The 27,377-nt window shown below is 35.8% G+C and overlaps 1 protein-coding gene across 1 annotated transcript in view; it reads left to right on the forward strand.

Annotated features, from left to right (window-relative positions):
• The window catches only part of LOC121294992 (elongator complex protein 4-like), a 62,106-nt gene that overhangs the window by 1,528 nt on the left and 33,201 nt on the right, over window positions 1–27,377 (forward strand). Inside the window, exons 2-7 of the mRNA XM_041219254.1 lie at window positions 4,456–4,557; window positions 7,529–7,656; window positions 12,671–12,752; window positions 15,969–16,162; window positions 24,144–24,253; window positions 25,853–25,947. Coding sequence (XP_041075188.1) covers window positions 4,456–4,557; window positions 7,529–7,656; window positions 12,671–12,752; window positions 15,969–16,162; window positions 24,144–24,253; window positions 25,853–25,947 — 711 coding nt within the window. The remainder of the gene's footprint in view (window positions 1–4,455; window positions 4,558–7,528; window positions 7,657–12,670; window positions 12,753–15,968; window positions 16,163–24,143; window positions 24,254–25,852; window positions 25,948–27,377) is intronic.

Genomic DNA, 27,377 nt, shown 5'->3' on the forward strand with positions numbered 1-27,377 from the left:
AATGAATAACAGCTCAGTTTGGTGAAATTTCTAGTTTTGTTTTGTAATTTGTGAATTGCAAAGAAAACTGTACATTAAAGTAAATGGGCAAACCAGCTATTCCATTGTCTTCTGTGCAGTTTGTTTTTAAATGTATGTAATTTGCAGTGTATGCCATTTCTTTTGTGAGATGCATTATAAAAATGTTAAAGAATATATCAAGTAACAAAGCATGTTAATTTCTGGACAGGCTATTACTGTTCTTTTATTTCTCATAGATATAACTATGACAAATGCCACTGACATGACTAAGTAGAGAAAGACAATCTTGCAGACCATAATTATCTTACAACGGTGTGGGACAGATTGAGACAAGTACATGATAAAAAGATCCATCACCTGCCTTAGATATAATATTTTACCACCCAGCAATTTATCCATCATCATTGAAAGCAGTCATGCCTGTTGAAGTCAGAGCTCCGTGATGCGGCCAGCATTAGGATTCCAATCTTCTAAATTACATTGCATAAGAATCTATGTACCAATGATGTGTCTGTACTCTGTATTTTCAGTTGCCATTTTAAGAATGTATCTCTGTTAGTTTACCAGCTGTTAAATGAAGAATGGATTTGTCATGTAAAAAAAAAAAACACTATTAACAGGTTTTAACTTACCAAAATACAGCAAAATCTTGACTTTTCAAGCTTTAGTTTTTAAGAACACACCTGTTAGCTAAGACCCTTGGCAACATGACCCTCTTTGCTGTTGTCTGAAATTAAATGTATTTGGTATTGCCAGTATTGTACATAAATATGTTTATGTATATATATATTATATAATATATATATATATATATATATATATATAGTATATATTATGATATATATATATGCATGCTCGTACGTCGCAGTGGCTCTCAAAAGTATTCACCCCCCCTTGGACTTTACCACATTTTATTGTGTTACAACATGGAATCAATATGGATTTAATTAGAAGTTTTTGCCACCGATCAACACAAAAAAAGTCCATAATGTCAAAGTGAAAAATAAAATCTACAAATTGTTCTAAATTAATTACAAATACAAAACAGAAAATAATTGATTGCATGAGTATTCACCCCCTTGAGTCAATATGTGGTAGTGGCACGTTTGGCAGCAATTAGAGCCATGAGTCTATTTGGAAAAGTCTCCAGCTTTGCACATCTGCTCATTGCAATTTTTGCCCATTCTTCTTTGCAAAATTGCTCAAGCTCCGTCAAGTTGGATGGGGACCTTTGGTGAACAGCAATTTTCAACTATTTCCACATATTCTCAATTGATTTGAGGTCCGGGCTTTGACTGGGCCACTCCAGGACATTGACGTTTTTGTTTTTAAGCCACTCCAGTATGGCTTTGGCTGTATGTTTGGGGTCATTGTCCTGCTGGAAGATGAATCTTCTCCCAAATCCCAGGTCTCTTGTAGACTTTAGCAGGTTTTCCTGTAGGATTTCTCGGTACTTTGCTGCATCCGTTTTGCCCTCTATCTTCATGAGCTTTCCAGGCCCTGACGCAGAGAAGCATCCCCACAGCATGATTTCTTTTTGCCACTCTCCCATAAAGGCCAGTTTTGTGAAGCACCCGGGCATTTGTTGCCGTATCCACAGTGTCTACAAGCTCAGCCTTGGAAGACTGTAACTGCTTTAGAGTTGCCATAGGCCTCTTGGTGGCCTCCCTAACTAGTGCCCTTCTCTCCCAGATACTCAGTTTTTGAGGACGGCCTTTTCTAGACATATTCACAGTTGTGCCATATTCTCTCCATTTCTTAATAATGGACTTTACTGTGGTCCGGGGGATATTCAATGCCTTGGAAATATTCTTATATCCTTCCCTTGATTGGTGCTTTTGAAGAACCTTATTCCGGATTTGCTTTGAATGTTCCTTTGTCTTCATGATGTGGTTTTTGTTTGGAAATGTACTAACCAACTGCGGGACCTCCCAGAGACATGTGTATTTAACCTGAAATCATCTGAAACATCTTAATTGCACACAGGTGGTCTCCATTCAACTAATTATGTGACTTCGAAAGACAATTAGTTGCTTATTTAGGTGTGTCATAGCAAAGGGGATGAATACTTATGCAATAAATTATTTTCTGTTTTATATTTGTAATTAAATTAGAACAATTTGTAGATTTTAGTTTTCACGTTGACATTATGGACTTTTTTTTGTGTTGATCAGTGGCAAAAACTCCTAATTAAATCCATTTTGATTCCATGTTGTAACACAATAAAATGTGGAAAACTGCAAGGGGGGGGGGTGAATACTTTTGAGAGCCATATGTGTGTGTACAGATACATATATATATATATATATAGATTCAATTTATAAGTATAATTAATCAAAACACACATCCATAAACACACACACATATATATATATATATATATATATATATATATATATATATATATATATATATATATATATATATATATATATATGTGTGGGTGTGTGTGTGTGTTTATGGATATGTTTTAATTGTGAATATCTCCTTAACAATTTTACAGTAGTGAATTGATTATCTAAAAACATAAATAAATAATTGTTATAATAAAACAAATCTTGCATCTAACTCATTACTAATGGCTAGCATATGATGGGGGATTCTGTCAAGCTGAACTTTTGAACAACAATTGCCAGTTTATTAACGGTTTGCAGTAGCTGATAAAACGTGAAAATTTATGGGGAGGTATGTGAAGCCTTTAGCCTGCCTAATACATAGGTAATTAACCCGTCTTACCGGGGGTGAGGTTAAGCCTCATTAACTGTGGGCTGCAGTATCTTGGGCTTTATTACACCCTGGAGAATCTGACTGTGAAAGGACTCAGATTGTTAGATTGTCTCTATGTGCATTTTTGCCAAAACATCATAATGTAAACTGCCTAACAACAGAACACAGGTGGACAGCAGTGGTAAATATTGTGATAGATACAATAGGAGGTCAGTTGCAAATGAGCACTTCTGCCTTTAACTGCTTTCTTTAACCCCCATGGGAAGGGACGGTACCTTAAATATTGCTAAATTTATGACAGCATTCATGTAAATGTAATTATTTTAAATGCTGATAAATCGTACATACCAAGAATGTCTTTTTCCCTTTCTCATAATGCAAGGGACTGTAAAATACACAGCATTCTTCCATTTTTGGGACATTTATTTTATTTAGGACTTTTTTTCTCTCCATAAAATCAAATAGATTGTTTTCAAAAGTTTGTTAAATGTTATCGTAACAGGGGTGGCGTGTAAAACAACAACAAAAAATCAATGAAGCTCTTGGCATGTGGAAGTATTTGAAAGGTTAAAATTAATGATGGGATGAAATTGAAAAAAAAAATGAAAGTACGTGCTACGTTTCTGTTTTGGGTCTCATTAGTTTAAATACCAGGTTCAATCCAGTTGAGTGATCCGAGTGTAAAGAAGCTGAGTCGGTGAGTGGCTCTCCCGCGTGTGTGCATGTTCACTGGAGTAGGAAGAGTAGCAGCAGGCCACTATCACCTTAGGGAACACTGGCTTCACCTCCCTCCTTTGTTACATTAAAGTTGACTGGTGTAAAATGCTTAATCTACTCCTGAGACTCCAGTCTCACAAACGACGCGGCTGTAAAAGTAAAGCAGAGCAACGTGGGGTGACAGCAACAGGTGTGTCACTGATTATGTAAGGAGCAAAAGCTGAAACAATGGCCAGCCCAGGGAGTTGGATGAGTGCTTAAAAAAGGAATTATCCTAATGATCTGGGATAGAAAGCTGATCTGTGAGCACTGCTGATTGGCCCGTGGATAATCAAGCATAATGAGGATAACCGATGCCACAAAACGTTGCAGGTGTTAATTTGAGGTGTTATTTGCACGACAATAGCTTGTTTTTATTGAATGTAGAAGGATAATCTCCTTGGGATTTTTTCACCAGCTTGTGGTACAAAACTAGTGTACATAGATACCCCCAGCGTACTGCTTTCAGATTTTCAATTATTATTAATTAAAAATAATAATACTTCCTTCCTGCTGCCCTTCTGATGTTCCTATAGGTTTCATTTTATATATATATATATATATATATATATATATATATATATATATATATATATATATATATATATATATATATATATATATTTACATATATAAATAATTCTTTTGAAACGTGATTATGGTTTGAATGTATTTTTTTATTTATTTTTTTATGTAATCCAAGACTTGGTTTGTTTGATCAGATGCTCTTTTGCTTAACAAAAAACTCACTCACATAAGCATGTACTAAACTGACTAGCTGTGGACTGAATTTTAGTTATGGTACCACTATACTTATAGAAGCTTTATAGTAGGCATTTTGCAACATTAGTGGATCAAACTACCGAAGCATGTGTCTAGTTTTCACAGTTTTTGCTGAAAAAAATTGTTAATGTGATCAATTTGTTCTATTCTAGTGATTTTTGTTTATAGGAACTTCCAGCCCCCTTGCTTGACGAGATCTCAGATACAGAAGTGGAAGAAGAGCTAGCAATGAAAATAGCATGGCGGTATCAGATCCTACCCAAAGTACAGGTATAGAAACTGTGTAGGCCACTGCAGGAGGATTTAGTGTAGTGTATACACAAGCCTCCAACAGATTATTGTGATACCGTGAGATGTATTTAAGATCTAAACACCAGCGGATCTGAAATACCAACGCTGGTAAAATGGGTGCACCTGCTCTAACGGTGGCCTTTTTGTTGTATTTGGAGATGTTTAATAAATTCAGAAATCAACCCCTTGGGCTACAGTAGGACAACAGGAGGACTAGTGTAGATTAAAGAGCAGTAGGCAGTGTATACAGTAAAGCATATTGTCATTAATAACTTTAATAGGCCACTCCCTCAATAAAGAGTAAGGTGGCTCTGTCGGATTCCATTGTGTTTTTGTGAACAATGAAAACCTCAACAATACAACAGGGAAAAGGTTTTAGTGCTGCCTTTATGTTCTCTTTCACCCTGGTTACAAGTGTCATCGTAAATTCAGATTCAAGTGATTTAACGTGTTATTGCACAATTACGGTCGAATGAAATAGCGGTAACTTAATTATAACTTTTACTCACTATCGGGCATACACAAGTTGTGTGTTGTTTTGAGAGTTATTTTTCCTAGACCACAATAGCAGCCTGCAGTTATCTTTTCTAGACCTGTATACTGTAGTCTTTGGTTGTCTTATAAGCTAATGACAAATGGGTGTTGAAAGTAAAGCTGTTTACCTTCTTACTGAGCATGTATAGTTTATGTACTGTCTACAGGCTATGCATTGTACTGCAGCATAGATCCCCAAACAAACTTTACACACAGTATAGCAGAAAAAAAAAAGTTTTTACATATTGCAAACTGCTGTGAGAAATGTTAACAGGCATACAAAGCATTTTTATAACACCACCACCCCCCTCCTCCCAGCTATTTATAACTGAGTTAGTCTTTAATATTTCGTATAAAAATATTTTATTTATTACTATGTCCTTTTCTGACACTCTTGAGGTTCCCAAGGCAGGGCCTTTTAGGGATGCTTGTTTCTATGTACACAGGGGTAATGACTTGGCAAATGTTGTAATGGGCCACTTTAAGTATGCTTGAAGGTTTTGACTCTTGTTTAGGGATCGGTTACCTCAGTTCATTGATTACGTTTGAACAGGCATATGAGCAAGTACTATAATATATTGTTACAAGACACACCCTTTTTTTGTTTCTTGGTTTTCATGCAGCACTCTTGAGTACATTTTGAATGGAGCTAATAAAGTGTTTATCCATGTGCTAAGTGTGTGTGGAAAGCACTTGTAATTTGTATCAAACCACTGAGCCCTTTGTGGAAGCTTTAACAGATATAATCCATTTGAAAAAAAGGTTCTTGTACTTTTTTTTTTAAATTAGATTTTTCTATAACACAGCCTGTTTGGCAACTGGCATTTAAAAAGCATGAACTCCATAAACGTTTATTGCATGACGTAGAGAAAGATAAAACATAAAAAAAAAACAAAAAAACAACAACAATCAAAAAATGAAGTTCAAATTCTTTATTGTTGCAAAAGAATGTGAAATGTTATATTACAGGAAAGCTGTTATAAAAACCAATCTCTCTCCAAGGTTACAAAGTAGTTAAGGCTATCTCTAAACAAAATTAGAAGGTGCAGTTCCTTCTGAATGAGCCATTTGTGTACTTGCAGCAATATATAAACTGTCACAGCATGAAATCAATTTTCTGCTTTGGTTCATCTCAAATCTGAGGTTTCGAGCACATTAGTGTTGCAATTAGAAACATCAGAAGCAGAAGGTAGTGAAAAAGCCGTCTGCTATCTGACAGTGCCATTCCCTTTTCTTTCCTCCAGACTATCCTCAGAACTGAGGAGGTGACAGGCACAGAGCCTAATAGTCACTGATAATACATTTATCAACTCTTAAACTTCTAAGGAAAGAAAAGGCTTCACCCCGGCCATTCAGCTAAGGCAGATTACTCACGCTTAGTTGATTCAGGTAGGCTTTTGCAAGCTTCCCCACTAGGCCTGGGAATCTGGTACATTGAGGCCTATTCACAGGAGCCTGACACAGACCATGCTTTTATTGCACACTGTTTTATTATATCTAAATCCCCGTCTCCACCCAGCTTGTAGATGCTATACTCTTTCTTCTGAATTAAGAAAGGTTATCCCCTACCTTAATCTGTATTGCAATGTGGATTAAGGACACCAGCGTGCCCCCTGGATTCTCTAAGAGGGCCTGGAAACTTCTTTTCTCGTTTTTTTTCTCTTTGCTATCTTTACAAAACGCCAATAGGCCTCACTGAGGATTTGCATCCAAAATCAGCAACCTGGAGTTTTTCTCAATGAAGACATCAGATCAAAGTTCAGTTAGTCAAGGCCCCTCTAAAACGTTGGGGAGGCTGGGCCGTACACAATGAAAAGATGAGCTCTGGTGGGGCTTGCAATAAAAAACATTCTAATCCCTTATCCAGATTAAAAATAGATTATAAGGAAGGCAATCTTATTTTATTTAAAAACGGTAACTATGCTAGTTGCTTTCCTGCTGGAGCTATGCATTTCACTGTAAAAAAAAAAAAAAAAAGTAAATAAACAAATAAATAAATAATTGAGTAACATATGCAATTTTGGCATTTCAAACGGCAAAATACCTTTGACCGAATTTTGGCTCCATCATCGCTTTGCTTTGAGACATACAGTACAGTCATATTAGCCCTCAAACCACAAGCAATTATATCTTCTATTAGTACTGGATTTGTGGATGAATTGTACCTACTGTACCTCTAATTAAAAGGTACCTCATGTTTCACTAGACATTTGACTATGTGGGATGCATTTGTGTCTGCCTTATGAGTAATGATTATTTAGGAACCAATGGTCCCAACTATAAAGGAAACAAAGCATTTATAATGATGAATTTGGGCAGCTGAAATATTGAATTTACATTTATAATTCTGCTGGTGTCTGAGTATTTTAGACCCCCAGTTTACAGGGACCTTGATCCACATTTTGATCTCTTTTAGACTACTCTGGCATCATCTTCAAGATTTGGTCACTACTATGCAATGAATACTGATATGTGTGAGGCAGCCACATGTCACAGCTTCTCCCATCCTAATGAGCTGCCTTTGGAATCTGCCACAGAATCAAGGTACGTTTGTAAGCTTTTCATATTAAAGTATTATAGGTAAAAATAGATATTTTTTGTAATTTAAGATGGCATATTGATGTTTACAATTCTTTATTTAGTTTAAAAGGATTTTACATTTGGATGTGGAAACCTAAGTGTTGCCTTGCATACTGGTAAGCAGTTACCTATTAATGGTATACAGTATGATAGGTAATGGACAGTATAATTGGTTGTGTTTTATAACAAGTGCTTTAGTAATAAAGATAAGGAAAATAACTTTATACATTTGGCATTTAAAATACATCTCAGTTGTAGAAGTAAATTAGCTAGTAAAAGGGTTTAGTGAATTTAAGCAAATAAAAACGGTGTTTACATTCTTTGTTTTACGGTTCTAAGTGTCTCCCATGATCAAAGGGCAGACAGGTTCTTTTTGTGAAGGCTTTTTTTTTCTGGATACATGGTAAACAAAGCAATCTGGTCAGCTGCACACATAGGCTTACGTTTAATTAAGCTCCATGCATTTTAGCTAAATATACTAAAATGTACGGTTGGCCAATAAATCGCCTGTTTGCTCAGTAAAAAGTTCAGTTGACTCATGTGCTTGAAACAAGTACTTGGAAGCAAACTGCTTTATAAGCAGTGTTGATCCCAGATCAGAATAAATAGACAACAAATGTTTATTTAAACTCTTTAGTGATCAATAACATGGTATAATGAAAAAAAAAACAATTGGGGGAAGACATTAAAACATCGTTAGTATCAATACTCTGTGCACTGGCACATGTAGGGATAGATCATTTGTGCCTTAATAAGTTAATTAATTTTAGACAGCAAACATGTACAATTAAACAATCAAATAAACAGTAGTGTAACTTCTTATGTGGTTTGTAGTTGTATAAAATGTGTATTTTTTTTCATTTCTAGTGTTTCTTTAACCAAACAGTGCACTGAATTTGTTAAACACTATCTACTGTACAGTTCAAGCAGTATGTGGGAACTGTATTTTATTCCACAAGAGTGGCACGTCTGTAAAAGACTGTGGAAATAGCTGGAGAGATGTTAATGAGGGGAAAAAGAGAGGAATGAATAACCTTTACAGAAAGATTTTAGAATTTGATAAAAGCTCTGACAGACCATTTACCAAATTACAGACAGCAGTACCTTCTGACAATGTATTAACTTCTGTTCATGAAGGTCATAAATATAGAAAATATAACATCCTGTGAGGAGAAGACTCATCAGTGAGACAAAATGACAGCTCATTGACTAAAAATTAATCCTTTAAACTAGATTTTCATGCATGCAAGATGCCCCATGTTGACTTCCTGACTAATAAATTGGGCTATTCTATGATATCATGTAATTGGTATAAATTACTCACCAGGTGATATGGACCCTGTTGTTAAAATGGTGTTACTTTTATAACAGAAAAAAAGAAATGTCTTGCCGAGCAGTGGTATACTCAGTCGCTTCTCGGAGTTTAATCTTAATTAGCTAACACGTTTGCTCTTGTGGTTTATCACCTACATATTATCATTATGTATATGATCTGAAGCTCAGCAGGAAATACATGATATTATATATTAAATAAAGTGATGACTGTGAAAAACCAGTACTAAAAGAAAAATGTGCAAGTAACTCATTTTACAAATCCCTAGTTGAAGAAAACAAAATCCAGCATTTTCTTTGGTCAGTTTTATACTAAAAATAAAATAGTTTTATTCTGAAAGTGTGTCTTTTAAAATAGTGCCTATATGCCACCTCTGATTTGGTTCAGTTTTTGGGAAGGGTATCCAGATTAATCAGTAACTTATTACATTTCCTACTTGTTTTATTTACTGTTCATGTAATGTACTTTTATGTGTTTTGTGTGTTTAGTGAACTGCAAAGCAAGCAGATCCTGTTTTGCTTGTTAAGAGGCTGAGCATTTAGCATACCAATATGTGTGTGTGTGTGTGTGTGTGTGTGTGTGTGTATATATATATATATACATATATCTATATACATATATACATACATACATACACACACACACACGATTCTGGATCTTATAACCGTTTAACTGTGTTACTGGCAAAGTGTTGTAAAGCATACTGTAAACACGCTACAGTACACCACACACAAATATGCTTAATTAAAGTTAATGGTGCTATCCAAATGGAAAACAAATACAATGTGATTTTTTGTTATTAATATATTTTTTACCGGATTCTAATAAACCATAGTAAAAACCTTTCAGATAGCATTCTCCTTTGCATTTTGCTGTAGCCATCTTGAAACAGTAAATGCCAGAGTACCCCCAGACTGAATGATTACATTGATTTAAAATATATGTAAAACACAGCTTTCTTTTTTATGATAATCGTATTGAAAAATATCCCATTTTAAGGCAGTTAAATGTATCGTACACTAATGGTGTCTACTTACATAATAACTCTTTTTTTCAGAGCTTTGATAGCCTAACCTTAGCAATTGCTTAGAAACGCTATGTGCTATCGCAGTGTGAGGAAGTAAAAGGCTTTGTGCTGTTTTACCTCCTGTTGCTTTATTACCTATCAGATTGCTGAAGAGTGATGATGAGCTGAAGGTACAAGCAAATTAGCAATACTGTGCAGGGAGCGAGAAAAAGACTCTGCTGTACCAGAGGACACTCTTCAATTATTCTACAGTCTTCGTCAAGACATTTAACATGGCCATAGACAGCAGATTTAATTGTTTTAATTCATCTTCCCTTTTAAATGTGCTGCAGTGTGAAGTGGTTGTGCTTCAGTTTATAACATAGGGCCAGATTAACAAAGTGAATAATTATGCAAATATGTTAAGCATATAACTGAGAAGCTACACACAGTTGTATTTTTCAATGACTGTAATGCCAGTGTGTTTATCACTACCAAAACATAAATACTGGTCCAAATTCATGCACTGGAGCTAGATGCGCAATGTGGCCGTGCACATCAATACAAAGCCTGAAAGATTTCAGATGTACACATTCTTTGCCTCTGCATATCAACTAACCTCTGATCCTGAGCTGTTTTGCCTCTTGAGCATAACAGACCGTTAGCTATATCTTTTACCGGATATAGCTGATTTCTACATTCACCCACTTAGCAAGCGTCAGCATTTACACTGCTTAAAAACAAATGTGTAACCTGAATTACACCATTCATCTGTTAATTCACGCTACCACATAAACCCAGACTTGATAATTATGAGAAGATAACAAGATTACCTTTCAACTAGAAGAGTCAATTCTGTAAAATCAACGCACATTCATATTCTTGGCTTACTTGCACTGTACTTGAACACAAGTCAAAAATAAGTATCTGTCGTAGCTGTTATGAATAGTAATGTTATATTTACCGTGGGAGATTGGCCATGATATGGCATTGACAGCTATGTATTTTGACAGATTAGCCAGTGTGGTGGTTAGTGTACAGGTGTGTTGTACTGCGCTGACCCTCAGCATAAGTATGTAAACCCTGTTTGGCGTTTTAAAACATGCCTTACAAAGTGGAATTGTTACACAAGTGATGTCTATAGGGTTTGTATTACCTGAGCTTAAGGGAAGGTCTGAATCATTATTTTAATTGTAGTGCATTATTATTGTGGTCTATTAAAATGTATTTGACAGGTACAGAAATGGTTGCACATCAGTGTATGGGCTTATGGTGATGTGCAGTATACAGATGCTTTGACTTCTATGTGAGAAGTGTGTATTTCATCATAACCTGAATACCTGATAGGTATATGTTATAATATAGAATAGCTGTCAAAAAAACATACAAATTGTCCCTGTGCTGAGATAGCTTCAGAGCATGGTATCGATTTAGAATGTTATGATTCCAGTATAGAATTATGTATATATAGAAATGCACTGTAAAAATAAATAAATAGATAAATAAAAAAGCATGAGGAATCCTGCAAATTTATTATGTTTGGGTGGAAGCAAATAATGTCTTCACGTCTGCAGGTTGTTTTGTTAAAATAAAACGACTGTACAAGATGAGCTCAGGTGAAGAGGACATTGATCAGGTGTTCTTGGAATAGCAGTTCATTAACACGTCGTTAATTATCTGTGATTTAACACAGAAATGCTGTGGTGGTTGCATCCTTTAAGTTGCTTCATTAAATCATTAATTTTCTTGGAGGTAAGTGAGGCTGACATAATGAAGCCATCTTGGTCTCAGCAGATTTTCTCTTTTGTGGAGTTTCAGGGCACAGAGGTAGTTAATAGCAGACAATCACAGCTGACTTCTGATGTGTTTTTTTTTTAAATTTTTTTTAATTGATTTTTATTTTAGTCATCAATATTTTCCATTAACTCTTTGGAAAATAGATTACAGACTGCAGTGCTTTGTACATTTGCCAGCTATACGATCATGAAGTGTGATCATAAAAGCTGTAACTGCCAAACTGGTTATAAAAAATCAAATGCATATCATAATATCATAAATAATATCATTATTCTTTTACACCATAGTTCCTTTACTGTGCCAGTGCCCACTTTAGTCGCCCCAATTAAAAATGGAAGCTCTTGACACTGGTCATCAGCAGTTATCCTATACTGTAATTCCTGGTTAGAAACATGCACACATTTTATCATACTGCTTAATAGTGTCCAGTTTGCATACTTTCAATACCTGTTTGTTTGTACTAGTTACATTCAGATAGAAAGGAGGTGACAACTTTTTTGTTAGGAAATTCATTTTCTGCTTGTTCTAGGAACAGTGGTCTAATAGTCCTTAACAATATATTTTATTTTATTTAAATTTCTAGGTACAGTGGCAGGAGAGCTATAGGAATGCAGTTTGCAGATTTTTTTCAAGTTAAATTAATCTGCATTTAAATAAAACCCCCAAACCAGAGTTTGGATTACAGAAGGCATTACCACGAGGAACGTAAACAGAGGATGTATTCCTGCAGGTTTTGTCACTATACAGGAAGAGCACAGCTTACTATGCAGCTTGATCTGTATTTTGCCTTTTAAAGCCTATTTTTAATCTGTTGCTCTGCATTAATCCTTTTTGTTCTACAGTAATATGAGCATAGGCTATATCAAGCTGCGATCCATCCAGGGAGTCATCCACAAGGAAGGATTTGACGGCGCTGGTCCCCAGGTAGAGAGCATAAGCCCTCTGCGTCTTCTGTAATCAAGTAACTAATGTTGTTTTCATAACGCTCTCTGAAGGGTTTGAACCATGAGGTTTCGAATAATCAACAGTGAACAAGCTGTTTCTAAGCACTGACGAGGTAAACAAGCAGAGCAAAGACATAGTGTGGGCAATGTGTTAATGTTCATTTAACTCTCGCTAGGAGTTTTACTCGGCTCGCCCTAGAAATAGTCATGCCAAAAGTTAAAGTTGATTGCATTAATAAAAGAGAAAAAGTAATAGAAGAAAAAAAAAAAAAAAAGCCCAGATCTATCATAATTGCAAAATGTTTGTGCGCCTAACTGCCATTGTGGTAAAGCCAGAAATCTGGAAATTAAAAAGTGGTGATCTCATTTAGGAATTCTAGTGAAAATCTCTATTTGTTCTTTTTGTTTATGTGTCTTTCTGATGATGTGCTTTAGAAATAAAGCGAGAAAAGTACAGTTTGGCACAATACACCTTTATGAAATATGCTGTTTTATCTTAACAGACCCTTTTTTTTTTATCCCTGTGACATTGACAGCATGCATAACCTTTATTTTAATTTTGGCGATTTTTCCATTCAAATGACTATGCACGCAATGTTCGCCAAATATTTATTAGTGTGCATTTATAAGAAATATAATTAAAACAATTCTGTACCAGCAATGGGATATTGTAAATGCACAGAATATATGTTTGTTTACAATAATAATGTGGCACGTTTATTTTGTTAATCGGCCTATGAGTAATTAGAATTGAAATTTTGAGTGCCGTCTGTTAGTAACATGCAACTGACTGTTCTGAAGCACACAGCTCTGGACTGCAAGATACCATTGTCTTTTTGTGCAGCCCCAAAGTGTTGGCAAGTTGCACTGCCATATTTGGGACCAAAAGCTCAACATCCTCCTGTGACTGTCTTGCACCATTACCATTGCTTTCCAAAAAAAAAAAAAAGAAAAACCCAAAACGGGGCAAATATATTGCTGTTTTAAAATGAAATACCATTCATTTTGGACATTACTTTTACAGTTAACCAACAGACCGATGTCTATAGTCTCAGCTATGTTAGAAAATACTGTTTTGAACTTAATGTATCTGTCTAAAGTAGGATTCATTCTGTATTCTAACAAAGCCAAAATTATTTGCTAGCTTTTCAATGTAAATCATATAATTGTGTTTTGATCTGGAGTTAAGTCCCTAAGAGTTTCATTACTGAACTCTCTTTGCTGTTTGCAGCACTTTTGTCCAAATCTAGCTTATTATAGATGAACTTGCAGTCTTTAGTGAGATTTCCGCACAGATCCGGGCAGACTTGTCTTCCCTGCGGAGTGGATGTCCCTCTGGAGAAGTAAATTGGTCCCTGACAGGCACCTCACCCCACTTCCCTGCAGTAACCATGGCAACAGGCATGTCATAACAGTTCCCACAGTATCGTGTGTGGAGCAGCTCCTCCAGCACGCTGACAGCTCCTTGAAAGCAGGACATTTTTACAGAAAGCAAAAAGCAAATGACACCCACACCCTGGGAGCCTTTCAGCCAAATAAACTGCTGCTGTAAGTGACTGAAACAGTAAGGTTTATTATTCTTAGATATGCAGGTTTAATTTGGAAATCTGTGTGTTTCAGAAATTGACATATGTCCAAAAGGCTTTTTCAGAAAACGCTGTTTATACTCTACAATATCACTGGCTGTACTGATGTTCATGAAAGCTATCGTTATTGGAAATCACAAGTTATCTAGTTCGAAGATTCAGAAGCATTCTACAAAACACCTTTTTTTCTTAATAAAGTTTGAAATAAATCTGCAGTTTAGGGGAGCTAGAACAACTTTTTAACACAGAACTAAAAAAAAGAAAAATAAGTTACATTTTATTAAACTCCAAGAAAACCTAACGTTTACACCCAAATACTCTATATTAAAAATAATAAATAAAAAATGTTAAAATACTGAGATGCATGTCGCCACATTCCCGCATTGTATTATTTTGAAATAAGAGGGCAATGTCGATGCACCACGATGCCTGGCACTTTCTGAAATGACTCCTACCGTATTGAATTTGCTTTGATGTAATGCTTTTTCAAAGCTTTCCTTTAATAGTGATGTTAAGCATATAACTGAGAAGCTACACACAGAAATACACCATCATGTTATCTCAAGAGGTATAGAATATATTTTCATGGAGCCTTGAATATGCTAATACGTATATATATATATATATATATATATATATATATATATATATATATATATATATATATATATATATATATATATATATATAGATATATAACAATATATATATATATATATATATATATATATATATATATATATATATATATTATATTAATATATCCTATATAGATATATATATATATATATATATATATATTTAATCAGTTTTGGAAGTTAGCAGTCTGCAGCTAATGCTTCTGTTTCAAATGTGCCAGCTTTTGTTAACATAATATTGGTATTTCTGTGTTGCAGGTTTAAGCATGAACTGGAAGTGTAAAAAATATTGATTTCTTTTTATAGCAGGAATTGATTGTAGAACCACAAGAAAGTTTTGGCCTCAAACAGCTGGAGGCCTAGCGCACTCTGATCCTGTCTTGGCACTTCCCTGGTAGTTCTGTAGTCTTTTGCAAGAGAGCAGAACTTATTAAGACCCTACAGCCAACTTGCCTTGTTGCTGTGCCAGAAATGCAACTTGCTTTTGTAAGTCATCAGACATTCTGAAAGCAAGTCTAGACAGCTTTTCAAAAATCGTATTGTCCCCCTGTCCTGTGGCTCCTCTATTTGACAATTGTTTTATATAAAATGTAATTGTGGTGTTCTGCTGCCATAACAATAATGAGCACAGCAGTATGGCTTTTGTGTTATAGTTCACAAAGGTGCAAGATATAAACATGCAACGATTTAGGTATTTCTATATATGTACTGTGTGTATGTGCATGTGTTTTATGATATTTTTTTTAATTCAGAATATTTTAGTACAGTATGCCTCTCTTTCTATATGCTTAGGATTTCCAATGTACATATTTTTGTAAAACATTTTGGGAAATGATCAAGCTCTACTGCCTGGGGGGGGTGGGGGTATTGCATACACAAGGAGAACTTCAGTGAAATTGTTTTAAACACATCACATACTTGTGTGCAAAGGTTCCTAACTGTTGTTTTGTTATTTTTATTTTATTTTACTAGAACAAGCTAAGAAGCATTCTAAGGATAGGAGTCCATTCGCTTGGATCAGCCATTTGGGGTGACGATGATGATATCTGTTGTAAAGAGAACCCAGAACATGCCCACAGTCTGAGAACATTTCTGTACAGCCTCCATGCGCTTTTCAGAACATCGCTTTCTGTTTGTATGGTTACAGTGCCTTCGCACTTCGTTCACGTACGGTTTATTAAAACCTTGAACTCTGATCTAATGTGACTGACGTATTCCGGCCAAGTGAGTTTTTGGAGACCAGATCAGATATTGGCATTCTGTGGTTGCGTACCAGAAATGTAAGCCACCATGACTATACACTGTGCACCAGATCCATTGAAGGATATATCTTAAGGTGAACTTTGCATGTACATTTGTATGGTTTGATTTATGTTTTTGTGACCAAAAGGTACAGAGGTATACATACGTCGAAATCAGTGGTGAACTGCTTTGCAAATCGCAGCACCGACCCCCCCCCCACGCCCCGACCCCTCCCGAGATCCATTCCAGTAATTAATTCATTAATTAATTTCATTGACCCATAGCAAGTTCATGGAACTAATTTAGGAATGTTTAAATACAAAACTAGACAGGAATGACTCTTGAGAGCTAGAATTGTGCACCACTGCTACAATGTAACGATACATGTAACTGCTTTAATTAGAATCGCAGAAGATATCCAAGCTTTAGAAAGGTACTTTTTATCTTTCAAGAAATAATGATAGCCAACTAAAAATCCAGACCTGCTTCTGAAAGGAATAACACCCCTGTGTAATGAGAACCTCTTCCTGAATGTGGACTTTTAGAGGCGAAAAACAACAGCAAGGCTTAAAATGGTCTCGCAGTTGCAAGTATTGTATTTCCCACTGTACCATTTTTCTGTGTAGTAGCCAAGATGGTATGCTTGAATATTTATAGATACCGGTCTAAGTTGGCTCCCTTTGAGAAGTAGATTGTGTAAATCTGAACAAATTAAAACTGTACGTTATTAGTGACATAAGCGTTCACTGTCTTTATATTTCTGGTATTGTGGGCTTTATCTTTTATTTTACTTTTTTGGTGAAAACATCTTAGATTTTGTATACATTATTTATGAATGTTATCCCAGTTTTTTGCTCCATGCTATGAAATGTCCAACCTGTTTACCAATGACAACGACCACTGTTCCTGCTGTCAAGGAAATCGTCTTTTCGCCAGCTAAACATTGTCAAGCTACTTAACCTCAGAGACGAGGCCCAGCTTGGATTGTCTCTGCTTGGACTCATTGGACTTGTGGCCAGTAGGTGATGCTGAAGTGAACTACCCTCAGCCCTTTTCCCACCTAACCCTACAGGGAGTTCAAAGGCCAAAGTTGTGCTACCTTTGGCTCCAGCTAAGACTAGCAATTTGGCACAAATGGGATTCAAACCGCTTGACTCAGCATGCACTCCAAGCAATGGTGCTTTTTACTAGGTGGCTTTTTAATGGTGCTGACACCAATATCTTGTTTGTGTCCTAAAGTGTACTCACATGGCTTGTTAATCATTGCTTTTCATCTCCTTGTTAAAGTGATCTGAGGATTTGCAAGCCACACATTTTTCTCCCAATACCCAGACTAGTGTGCCTTAAGGACGGCTATCTACTTGTAGGATCAGGTGGAAATCCTTTGCCCATCCTTGTTTGGCTGTTTTTAGCAAACATGTCTGATTTATAGTGAACTAGTAGCACTGTGGGGCGAATTATTAATGTCCATTAATGTGTACAAGATGCCATTTAAGGCAGACCTAACTCATTACACATGGAAATGTGTATCTATAAGCTAAGGATGACCTTGGCTTTGGCCAAGCTTAAACGTGAGAGACCAGGACAATAAGGCAACTGGATTCTAGTGAAAATACTCCAGAGCTGTTGAGTTAATACCAGAATAAATGGCCTTCGATGTTCACAGCAGAGTAAAATACAGAATTTCAGCTAAACATTAGAAATGGTAAAAGTTCAAAAGTATTTAAACAAATTACTGACTTTTTTTTAATATATATTTTAGGTTACATGCATTTAGCAATTCCCAAAGAATGAAATGCAGTTTTGGCATATGGCAAAAACTACACAGAATCTAATTTGGGAAAATATTTTGAGATCTTTCCAATAACAAAAGAGAGATTTGATTTTCATCTTTGCTATATGCAGCAATATGGGCTACAGTTTATATTGTGTGTGTGTGTGTGTGTGTGTGTCATGCAGGACATACATAACTAACATTCTATAATGGCTTTACATTTTAAACATCCACTTAAAATGAATGCATACAATGCGATAATAAAAAAACATTCACCATATGCGACTTAGGACTGACTGTTTTGAACGCTGACCTAATTTTACAGCCAGCCAGGAAACACATTAAAACTCAATGCGATTGCAGAACAGAGCGTTGTACCCACTATAAGCGACAGGCATCATTTTATCGCATACTAGCTGCTGCTTCTCCCTAGTTATATCTCCAACCCACCCCCACCGAACTGCAGAAAATGTTCCAGCAAGTCCATTTAAGAAATGGTTAAACTTCAAGCTGCTGCAGTTGAAGAGAGAACTGCCGAGTGAGCTGTCATTAAGAGGAGCGGAGCTGCAGAGGGTTTTTTTTTTTCGGAGGCCTGTGTTACTCTTTTCCCAGGGCCCCCGCTGTGCAGTTGTTTCACTCGCCAAGAAGCCTGTTAAAGAGTCCCCCTGAGCATGTGTGAAGCCCCCCATGTTAATAGTTAATTGGAGAGGATGGCAAGATGAGAGGACAGCCGAGCATGTGGGCTCTGAGGACGGACCTTTACATTTAATGACAGCAGCTGTTCACATTGTTAAACAACTCTTTTTTTTAAGTTTTCAGATCAAAGACACTCTTAAGAAAAGTGATGAATTGGGAATTTTATGTTATTATTTAGTATTATATGTATGGACGCTTTTCTTGTTTGTATTCATCTGTAACTCAGTTTTCGTTCGGTCATTATCCCAGGGCTTTTCGCAGAAACTGATAATAATAGATCTAATGGGATCTGATAAAGAATTAGTTTAACTAGTTTTTGAAGCGTGTCTAGTAGTTTCAGAGATAGTGAAGGGAAACTCATTAGAAATGAAGTATGAATCAATCTCATAATTAACATGTTTTAAAACAGTTGTAGCCTTATGAAGACAAATAATCTCATTGGGCTACCATAGGCAGTTACAGTAAGTAAATGCCTTTGGGTGATTATTTGTCTAATGAAAAGTCAGTATTAATAAGGCTTATTTTAGCATTTCTCATGAGGGCTAATGAGTTTTCTTTCAATGTGTTATTTTCCTTATTCCTTTTGATATGTTTAAATATTAATCTACTACAATATTAATGCTAATATAAATGCTAAAAGTATTATGCTAAATGTAAGTTGTGTGGCTAACTGGCAATACTGTAATTGATGTTTTGGTCTTTAGGATAAGTGTGTTACATATAACTGGTGGGGTATGAAAAAGCTGATTTTCTGTATACCAGTATGCAGTATTGATTTATTTATTCTCCATAATACTGATTCGGAAATAAATTTTAGTAAGCTTCTCAAGAAAGCTGCCTTCAGAAGTCTTAAGTGTGAAAATATGCCATGACTGCTGGTGTTGACCTGTAATCCAAGATGGCTACCACTTGGATGTTTTGTTTCTGTAGCAGTTTCAGAAAACAAGCAAACCTGTGCATGTTTTTGGACATAATTCTGAGTCTTCCTTGTCTGAGGCCTTGGGTTCAGCGCAGTCTCAGTCGAAGCCCTCATCACAGTGTGGAGATAGAGTCATCTGTTTAGGCATATGGAATCTTTGGCTGCTGGAGTAAGCAGTCTGTGGACGGCCCAGTGTCCAAACACAGGCACAACTGTTCTGTAAGCAGAAGGGAGGGATCCCCTGTATTCACCCCATTCTGAGAAACTGATGACGCTGTTAAAAACAGATGCCTATTTATGTCTAAGGTCTTTAATACTTGCTCAAATGATGAAGTCTATTTTAAGAGATTTCTGGGTTTGTTTTTTGTTTATTTGTTTGTTTGTTAGTAATTTAACATTAGTAATTGTAATAGGACAATAGTACCATATTCCTTCGAATTTAAGACACACTTTTTTAACCATCTTCTGCTTCTCAAAAATAGCCTGCGTCTTAAATTCGAGTACAGTATAGTGATGCGTGTAGTAAAATCACCAACAAAAGACGTGACTACGCGAGTACACAAACAGCAACGTAACTGACTGCTGAGAAAAGACGAACAAAGACGCCACTGCCTGTTTACACTGGCAGCAATGTCACTTACTGCTACGAAAAGACAAACCAAAACGTTACTGCCCGATCTCGAATCATCCATGACATACAGGCAGCCCTTTTCAAAGAAGAGTCATTATCTTCCTGAGGAATTCCAAAATAAGCTTTTACAATTTCTGTGTTTCTAACAAACAGATCGGAAATGCTGATCAGTATTTTTCGACGTGCCAAGCCATATCACAAGTTCACAAATTGGGAGAAAGACAGTTGTGAGTATTCTCCATATGCATGTGTTGTGTTCTGTTGGTTGGTATTGTGCATACCTTTCTGACTGTTGTCTTTGCAATGTGATCGATGCTGGTGTGGTTGCTGGGTTACATGTTGCGTGATGTTGTGTTGTGCTTGTTGTTGCTGGGATGCGTGATGCCATAAGTGAGTGAGTGGTGTGTGTACGACAGAGACGCCATCTTAAGTGCTATAGTACTCAGCACAATAAACAAGCTCCGTGGTTACTCTACAACAACACTGTTTCTTGTCAGTTTTGTCAGTCCGCTTAATTGAGGTTGTATCTTTGTAAATACATATTTATTTTTTCTTCAAATTGAGGATGGTAAGTTTGGGCTGCGTCTTAAATTCGAGGGTGTCTTAAATTCGAAGGAATACGGTAGCGTAAGATACGAGATATTCAGCTGAGATTATTATCTAAGATTAGTATTTTAAATCTAAACAGTTGCTTATCTGAACTGTGTCAAACAAATACTGATGTTGTGTTCTAAATGTAAACTATTAAATAACTCATGGGACTTAAATTGTGTCTGTAAACTAGTTTACTTATTGTATAACATATATTTCTTATATTGACATATACAAACCATTCCTATGACTGGAGCAAGAGTGTAAATATACTGTAAATTTAAGTATGATCATAAACTAAAACATTTTAAGTAGTAATATAAAACCTCAATGCAGTGTGTGTGTGTGTGTGTGTGTGTGTGTGTGCGCGCCTTGCTGTTTTAGTGCTGAAAGTGAAAATTATTTGCCATTTTACTATTTACAAATTGAAGACAAACAATGAAAAATAAAAGCTCTAAGCCACAAATGTACTCTGCCTTCTATTAATTTTTAATTAGCCCAGCAAACCGTACTGAGTGCTCAAAGCTTCCAAAGAGTTGTTAGTGCCACAATTGACCTTAAAGTTTAATAATAACTCGCTCACGAAGCAAGTGCCGCTTCAGCATAGCCGAACCCGATGCAAAGAAGTCCTGGGAGATTTAAAAACAGCAAACCAAATGGCAGTTGAGGGTTCCTGGGATGGAGCCTTCTGGAAAGCTGGGAGCTGGGGTAGCTTTGCAGCCAGGTTTTAGATGAGAACAGTGGGAGAAAAGAGCTGATCCGTCCTGCTCTGGGAGCTGCTGGTTGCAGGCCAAAACCCAGAAACAGAAGTCTGGTTAGTTTTGGGGGAAAAAAAAACAAAATACAGAAGACACCACCTTTTAACTGTAGTGAAAAAAAAGTACAAGCATGCAAATGAATTAAAAATCTTGTTTGAAATCTTATTTATAGTACTTGTTTACAACATAGAAATTTCAAGATAATCCTAATGCTTTCTTATAATATAAAGTCCAACACTGTCTTTTTTTTTAAACAAGCTTTGTTGCACATTACCTTAATATTTGTATGTTTTATGCCCACCTGATACGAACGCTGAAGCAGCTAGTTTTTAAGTACTTCGAGATCTAGTTAAAGACCTTTAACTACTCAAATTGTTTAAGGGTAATGTTTATCACTGTTGCCTTTTTTTGGCAGAAGACATTCTTAAGACAAGCTTCATTTTTGAGTTTAGAATGCTTCTTTCTGACACAATCTCCAAATATCTCATACATTAGTGACTTAGCTGTTCTTTCTGGGCGTTTCTTTTTATATACTATACTAATGTTAAAAAGAAAAAAAAGTTGTAATATTTGAACAGTACAATTATTTACCAGTAATCTTTCAAATGATTTTGGTTGTCTGCTTTGGATAAAACAAACAGTACCTAATGTATTTAATAATAATGAATCCAACTCTTAATTGAAAGCATTCAGGTTTTAAAATAGGACAAACACATTTCAATATGAAAATTGTATAAGGATACAGCAATAAACACTGAAATGGGTATTTAAAACGCTGCAGATAAATAATTCAGGAAAGCTTGTCTTGTGTTAAAAGCAAAGCGGGTGAGATTCTAGCCAGCAGGGGGAGTAGTCTTCTGTCTTCCACTTTGATCCCATCCCTCTCCCACCTGTCTCACTTCTTTCCCAGCCAGTCTTCCATCTGGACCAGGGTCTGCCTGTCTGTTCCTCATGACAGCCTGCAATTTTGAATGTAACACAGGATTAGTGTAAACAGATTTAAATCTTTACCAGCACAAACAGCTGAATGCTGGGATGGAGTGTAGTTTTAAATTATTTTGGAATTTAATACAGTACTTGTGTCAAACAGTCTTGACTGTATAAAAGCATCCACAAATTCACACACATACATATTCATGTAGCATTGTTTATATAGACTACAACTACTAAGGTTTTTTTTTTCTTGCCGTTAATATGTGCCGTGGGCACATTTTTTATTTATTTATTTTTTGTAAAGCATTGCTAATCTTGGGTATGGGTTATTAAACAAACAAAAAAAAACACAGCGCATATTTTAATATTAATTTGTTTACAGCACTTGACTTAGCAGCTTTTGCTTTTAACATGCTGGATATCAGTAAATTACTATTTGAAATAGAAAACATAAAGTGTTTGATAAATGCATTCATAAAAAAAAAAAAACCTACTGGAAACCACACTGAAAATTGGCAAGTCATACATGAAGGGTTGTATTACTGAGGCACAGTTATTTTAGAGGGCATGGGCACTAGATCAACTGCTTAAGAAATTAATTATGTGTTTCAGAATCATCAACATTTGAGTGTTATCGTCGTGTGATATAATTGTGCTATTGGAACGCTACTAGAGAACACTATATGTCGTGCCAGAGTCCCTAATTTATCGAACGTTTGTAGGGTCAGTTGTGGAGATCTCACAAATACATGTAATGTAGTGAAACAAGAATTTCAGCCCCTGCTTAGTTGCTTGACCCACATGAGGATCTAACAGGTTTAAATCCAGCGCTGTTGGTAAAATTGGGATCCCTGTTTATTTAGCACTGTGGAATGTTTTAAGACCTTGATTCTGCCTGGTTGAAGGTTACTGCATCTGATAATAAAGTGTGAGATGTATTCATGACCTGGATGCTTCCATCTCCTCACATTTTAGTCATACGATAGGAAGCCTTTGCAGTGCTGTCTATATAGTTGTTGTTTTTTTTTAATGTTGTGTCAGTGTTTAGTACACCTGCCAGGCCCACCCCTTTACACAAAAGTGTTATTTTGTTCAGTCCCCGATTATATACAGTGGTGGGTTGTGTGTAAAACAATATATCACATATGTCTCAGTTAATTGACCCTGCATAAAGCTGGCACTTTATTAGGCATGCTTTCCCTTCCTTGTTCTAACCACAGCTGTCTATATACACACACTTTAATGTCTGAATATTTTATCTGACGTTCAAGTATACTTTTCGTCAGTAGCATTTCCTTTCATAGTCACATTTCATAGGCAATCTAATGTGACTTACCCAAGAATCCGAAAACAGCATTATAGAGAGAACATTATTTAATCTCACTATTAGTCTTGAGAAAGCATTTTTATTTGTGAGAGACAAAATACACAGTATTTATTATATGTATAAAGCAAATTCCTGATAAACTTCTCTGTATATCAATTATCCCATCATTATTTGTTTTAATGTATAGTCTAAATAAGATAATGCTGACCTAACATAAGGCTGGCAGCCTTTTTAACCTTTTAATCACCTTTTTGCGTTTCTTTTCTGTGCTTTACGGAACAACGCAATTATGGAACATATAGCAAAGTTGTGTGATACAGTGGTCAGTCTGGAGTCAGTCAGCGGCTCAGAGAGGGAAAGAAACCCTGTTTACAAGGGCTATCACGGTAAGCCCCATCTCCAGCAGCACAAAGAGACAGCCCACGGTGTCTTTTCAACACTAGACTATTGACCACTAATTGGTTTGTCTCCCAAAAAGTAGTAATTGATTTAATTTAAAAAAATCTGCATTTTAAGTGCCCCAACCCCCTCCTGTGCTTTCAGTCAGCAGCGGAGTGGGCTGTTCCTCTACAAAAAATGCATTAGGGCTAAGAAGGAAACATGGCAACTCCTTGCATGTTGTCAAGACAGATTACTGAGACATGGCTCAATCAGACGTGCATTTCAGCAGACAGGCTTTGGGGAATTCACAGGCAGAGGAAGCCTGGCATTCATCTGGCCTCTGAGCCAAAAATGTCAGGAAATCAATATTTGAATGATATTGAACTACACAGCTCAATATTGTTTAAATTTAACAGTAATAATGTATTAATCTTCAGCAGCTAGGAAGTTTTTCAAGGATCTAATGCAATGTACAGCCTGTTTACTGATTGTTGACTTGGTGTCCTGCGGCGTGTCAAAATATTTTTTTGCTGCCTTTGATAAAGGTCAATTGAAGCAGGAGAGAGATTTGTAGGTTTTTTTTTTTTTCATATCGCATTTCCTACTTTCGTAACAAATAGGCTTTAATTTGTTTAGTTGAGCAGGAATTACATTAGATTAACTGTTGGATAGATTGACAGAAGATTCTTAATGTCATTACTATTTAAATATATTTGATTTAATATACCCAGGAAAATGTAATTATGGTAATTCAATATATATATATATATATATATATATATATATATATATATATATATATATATATATATATATTATATATATATATATATATATACCACATAAATTTAGATTCATGGGCTGTATATAATCTATACAATTGAGTTTTTTTATGAAGTAAACAGTTTTGTTGTTGTTGTTTCTTTTTTATAACAGCAGTTCAAGGCAGTATAAAACTTGCTAACCTCCTTGTCACAAAAGATCACCTTGGATTAAATCTCATGGTGCATGGAGCTGGCTGGACACTTTAGTAGCGTAGAGTAGTCATAATCAGGTCTCATCTACAAATACACACTTGCTTTTGCGTTCATTGTCAGCGTGCTTTTAAAAAAATGTATTTAAAATATGCTATTTTTATATGACGTTTTGATTCAGACTATCTATCTGGAGAAACACTTTGTGATCAAAGCTGCAGTTTAACTTTGTGTTTTAGTCACTGCCTAGTGGTGCAATTAGTAAAACAAGGATTGCTCAGTGATGCCATGGGCACCATGCAAGGTGACAGCTATATTTGCTTACAGTAAATACAAGGGCAAATAACACAAACGTCCAGCAGTTGTGACAAGGGTGGCGATCTCTTTTTATATCTGCAGTCCTGTACCCAAATGCAATTAGTTTTCCTTGTAAACAAATTGTTGTTTGTCTTGTTCTGCTTGATTGCTTGAGCACAATCTCACCGCTTGCTTTGTTGTGTCTGGGGCTGAACTCTAGTTTACAAAAGGCTGAGGGGACTTCAAATGTGCAGAGTTCTTGTAAGTCACATTTGTTTGACCAGTTGACAATATGTTTTATGTTTGTTCTTCGTTTTCTGTTCCTTCCACAAGGTTTATTACACGTGAAGCATCTCAGTTTAATGTATGAAGTTCCTGACACGAAGGATCTTGCCTTTAAATTGAAGAGAAAACCATTTACTATAGAGGTAGGATGTATTTCGATGTATACCACAGGAACAGTTTACAGGATGCTTCCTTGTGAATGTCATTCTTTCTTATTTTCCCACTTTTATCATTGTAAGTACGTTTACGTTAATGTTAAGTTTTAAATTCTAGTTTTGTATAACTGTGTTATCCAACAAACAATATAAGAAAATGAGGACCATTTCAAAATTTACCAGTTTATTTCTAAAACAAAATGTGGTTTGCTCATTGAAAGAAATGTGGATCAGTTCCATTATTATTATTATTATTATTATTATTATTATTATTATTATTATTATTATTAAGACTATTTAAGTAACAATTAAGATTGTATTGTCTATAGTTTTTAAGTGTGTTTTTCTTTTTTATTCTTTTTTGAGTCTAGAAAAATAATTAGCAGTTTTCTATTGTAATGACTGCTGGCTGCTTGGTTGGCTTTGAAATACAACAATACAAACGTACACTTGATCTGTTGTTCTGTATCAGAATCGTGGCAATTGAGTAACATTTAAACAAGATTATAGGTGTAGGTTAAACCTATTTGATTGTTTTCAGAGACATAAATTATTTTTTAAATAACAGTAATCAATCTTTTTAGTATGTGGGAACATTTTCTGTATGTTGCCCACCCACCTGTAAGGAAAAAAAAATCTATAGTTTTCTATACCCTCAAAAGTTCTATAATTCCCTTAAATACAAACCATACAACCGCAATAGGATTTTTAGCAGCAAAGCATACCATTGTATGTGTTGCATTTAGGTAAGCTGTCTTTTATGATAGCATTAAAGTCTTAAAGTAGTGTTTAAGCTTTTTGAGGGTGGCCATTAATAATTTTAAAAGGGACCTCTCTCAAGGAATGCTAGCTTTTACTGAATCTTTTTATTTTGTCCAAGAGCAAGCGAATACAACACTGTTACCCAATTAAACGCTGTGTATTACCAAGCCAAGCGTAAACAAATGAATGACTTCAGAGGAATGTCTTTGGTGATGTGATAGTTATCTATTCCTACAGTCTATGCAAAGTTTTTAATGAAACACATAAAGCAAGTGGGCAGCACTGACAAATCATTTTACTTTGTCTCTTTTCGAGTGGAAGGAATTTATGCAGGCTACTCGTCTTCGCTATTTGAAATAAGAATACCCACCAGCAAATTAGCATACTTTTTACTCTCTCATCCGCTACTGGTCAATTGGGTTGGCACGGCTTTGGTGTTTGGGACTTCACCCTCAAGTGACCATTCTGCCCCTTCTTTGACCCTCTGGCCTCTTTAGCTGACCACTTGATTAAGCAACTTAAGTATCCTTTTTTTTCTTGCACTTTCCTGCTACTTGAGTGTAGCAAGCACCACTCTCCCCCACTCCTGAACAACAAATCAACAAGGGCCCTATCAAGGGACAAATTAAGATGCTCTCCTCCTAATTAATGGGCAT

The sequence above is a fragment of the Polyodon spathula genome, chromosome 19 (genome assembly GCF_017654505.1).
Source record: "Polyodon spathula isolate WHYD16114869_AA chromosome 19, ASM1765450v1, whole genome shotgun sequence".
NCBI classification, from domain to species: domain Eukaryota; kingdom Metazoa; phylum Chordata; class Actinopteri; order Acipenseriformes; family Polyodontidae; genus Polyodon; species Polyodon spathula.